Source organism: Etheostoma spectabile, chromosome 1 (genome assembly GCF_008692095.1).
Source record: "Etheostoma spectabile isolate EspeVRDwgs_2016 chromosome 1, UIUC_Espe_1.0, whole genome shotgun sequence".
NCBI classification, from domain to species: Eukaryota; Metazoa; Chordata; class Actinopteri; order Perciformes; family Percidae; genus Etheostoma; species Etheostoma spectabile.
The window spans coordinates 30,808,241-30,811,568 of record NC_045733.1 but is presented as its reverse complement, the minus strand read 5'-3'; the positions used below and the strand labels follow the sequence as shown (position 1 = coordinate 30,811,568).

Below are 3,328 nucleotides of genomic sequence, written 5' to 3'. Positions count from 1 at the left end.
AACAAACAGAGTGTAAATTGTAATTTCCGCACTGGGGCTCAATAAACAGTATTTAATAAAAAAAAGAAAAAAAAAGCACACACATGAGTCTTGCAGAAGCAGAATAAGAATTAATAAAACTCCAGTGGCACAGGATGAAGGCCACAAGCCAGAATGCGTTTGTCTAACAATAACTGTTCTGTGTACAACAAGTGTTGCTGGAGTTTTACATGTTCAAACAATTAATTATTGCCATTGGGAAATGTTTTTGTTTTTTACAACATACTACACAGCCCAACAGTGATCGACCCCTTTTTGAACAGCTCTAGTTTGGAAGGGATTTTCCCCATTCAATGATTTCATTGATGTTTCAGAAAATACTTATGTAAAAGAGTTTTAAGTCTGGAACCAAGCCAACCAGCTACGAGAAAAATCCTGACCAAAAGTCATTTGATATGCCGCAAAAAAAACTTTCCAATAAACATTTCCATGGTAACAGCAAGCTCCATCAATCAGAGTCGATGCTGAGATCCACTAAGGATTGTGGGCAGTGTGCTTGTTTATGACATTGTGAATAAAACATGTTTTTCTTGAAACTAGGTCGATTTCATACAGACCTATGGCTTCTACAGGGGCATACACCCTTATTTCACAATCTAGTTTCTCGTGGTAAGTCTGTCTTGAATGGTTCAGGAATATGGCTAACAATCAAAATCTTTATAAAGAAAATGACCAGGAATTTTACTTCCGGAACCTATCACTGTTAAGCTCTTTCCCAGAATTCACTTATGGGTGACATTAAAACAAGCCACCCACCTGTTAAGACTTACCGGTGAGTATGATGTTGGGCAGTCCTCCGCTGCAGTTGGTGTACAGCATGTTGGACCTCATGTGCATTGGGTCCTGCAGGCTGCCATGGCTGCCACCAAGCCCCGAGAGGGCAGCCTGGGAGTAGTAGAGCAAGGACGCAGAGGAGGAAGGGTCAAAGCAAGAACCCCCTGCTGAGGAGCTCATCGCGTTTTCCAACAGCGTGAACTGGTCCAACTATACGGCAGATGGCGGAGAGAAAATGGCAAACAAAACAAAATACAATAAATCCGTGAGCCGAGTTGTCGAGTTCACATTGGCATGCTGATTCTCTGTGATAGTCTTCAAGTGTTTTTGCATAACATCCACAGTGCACAGAAAACCTTCTTAACACTAAAACTGACATTGACAGAGTCTGTTCAGCTCTGTAGTCTGACATAAACTTATTTACTAGTTATTGCCTGGGCCAAGATGTATGACAATCCAGTCACAAGATGTAGATACATCCTGCTGAAAAACTAACAGAACAAACAGTGGTGATAAACTGATGCCACAGACATTTCCCCTGTAAAAAAAAAGAGGCAAAAAACAACTTTTGGCTAAAGACATTTACAAGAACAACTTGCTTGCACACTTGCGTGCCTGTGTGTGTGTGTGTGTGTGTGTGTGTGTGTGTGTGTGTGTGTGTGTGTGTGTGTGTGTGTGTCTCAACCTGTACCGTATAGGGGTGGGTCTTTGTCTGGCGATTGGAAAACTGTTGCTCCATGAAAGGGTCGTTGAAAAGTGCAGCCATGTTGTTGTGCTGTCAATGAAAAAACGAAAACAAAAAAAAATCACTTTGTTGTCCAATATTGGAAGAGAACAAACTGTCTGAGTCAAACTAAGTCATGGCCGTAAATAAATAACTTTATATAAGTGGTTAACTAAGATGGAGTAGGACCAGGCTTTTATTATTAGATAGGTAATAATATAAATTTAACAATAAGAATCAATGAATAGTTTAAATCATGCTTTATTGTTTCCAGTTTCTCCAATGTGAGGGTTGGCTGGTTTTCTGTTTTATATAATTGTCAACAGTATTTAATATATTTAGGTTCCAAACACTTTATGTGTGACTGGGGAGGCAAAGACAATTAGTTTCAAAAGAACTGGAAGCAGCAAAAAAAAAAAAAAAAAAAAAAAAAAAAAACGCTAGAAAAACTATTTTAACACGGTGGTTTTGTTCATGACACCCCGTCTGTCTCTAGCAATGATGGCGCAGTGAATAGTGACGATTTTCTCCGACCAATCAGCAGTCTGCAGGTTTTCACATCACCTTTTGGTATCGCCTCAGCTCGCTTGGTACCTCAACTGAGGTAGTACTAAAAAATGAACCTGTTAGAAGGTACCAAGGACTTTTTTTTCCGGAATAGAAAACCAAAAAAGGCGAGTCGAGGCGGGTTGAGTAGACACCATGCAGTGGAAAAACGCCATTTGTAACTCAAAATAGAACTTTCTTGTAGATTCAAGCAGGCATTTGTTGCTTTCTAGGGCATTTCCCATCTTTTGCACACCAATCTCTAATGTACTTCAATCTCCATTGAAGTACATTATGGTAAGGCACTTGGTTTTGAGCTCAGTAAGAGACTCTCTTGTCAGTGAGCAGTGGCTTGTACTTGTTTAAACTCCTCTCACAGTCAACAGAACTGACAGGGAAGTATATGTAGGATATGGCAATGTTTGCCATGCCTGGGAATCTTTGGCTTGTACCTTTCCAGAAGTCAGCAAGGTCCAAGCTGAGAGGCCTTCATTTCTGACACAGTGTTGATATGCGGCCCACTGCTCACTGAGCTCTGGAGATAAGGTCCTCAATTCCCACAATGTGCCATAGGCTGCAATCTGCCTTTCCATAGCAGGAGCCAGGAGCCTGTCCGGGATCAAACACTCTGATCATCGTGTATATTTGTTTGGCAGGATAGACATCCCAGTGCTTTGAGAATATTTCAAATGCAATGGCAAATCCATTGTGAAGGTGATCCAACACATCACTTTTCTTTCGCATTCTCATTTGGTTGAGCAGCTCATCAGTTTTAACCCCAAAGCCATGGGTTTTGGCTGTTCCATTAACTAAAAATTAACCAAGATCTTCCATGCTGTTGTATGCAGAGACTGCTGCAGGACTGTGGGTGCCTTCCAGCATTGTCAGCGCTGTAACCAGTTTCCCACACCCTTCAGACATGAAGGTCAGCTTTAAGTGAAGGGCCTCTTGTTTTTCATCCGTTTCAACCAGCACAACGATATTTCTAACTGCCTGAGCAGAAGACTTCTCAGCTAAGAAGAACTCCTTGTACAGATGGACATGTTCAGTATGGTATTAAACTGCTTCAAAACCAGCTATTCCACCTTGTGCTTACTGGGTCAGGGGGTACCTTGGGTCGCACATCCTCCTTCATTGTCAAGAAGTGCAACCATCTTCTTTTCCTTGTAGACTTTTTGAAGAAGGCAACCTTAATCCACATCACAAGAGCTGTAGCCTCACTAAAGTGTTTGTAGTGTTTGCCAG

General features: G+C 41.3%; 2 protein-coding genes across 7 annotated transcripts in view; both read right to left on the bottom strand.

Annotated features, from left to right (window-relative positions):
- The window catches only part of adamtsl5 (ADAMTS like 5), a 65,478-nt gene extending 63,264 nt beyond the window's left edge, over positions 1 to 2,214 (bottom strand). The window contains exon 1 of the mRNA XM_032512231.1: positions 2,204 to 2,214. The gene's annotated coding sequence lies outside the window, so the exon portion shown is untranslated. The remainder of the gene's footprint in view (positions 1 to 2,203) is intronic.
- Positions 1 to 3,328, bottom strand: part of crtc3 (CREB regulated transcription coactivator 3) — a 43,878-nt gene that overhangs the window by 4,144 nt on the left and 36,406 nt on the right. For all 6 annotated transcript variants that reach the window (XM_032512128.1, XM_032512133.1, XM_032512132.1 and 3 more), the window contains 2 exons: positions 1,505 to 1,588; positions 810 to 1,023 (listed from right to left, as the gene is read on the bottom strand). In XM_032512128.1, coding sequence (XP_032368019.1) covers positions 810 to 1,023; positions 1,505 to 1,588 — 298 coding nt within the window. The remainder of the gene's footprint in view (positions 1 to 809; positions 1,024 to 1,504; positions 1,589 to 3,328) is intronic.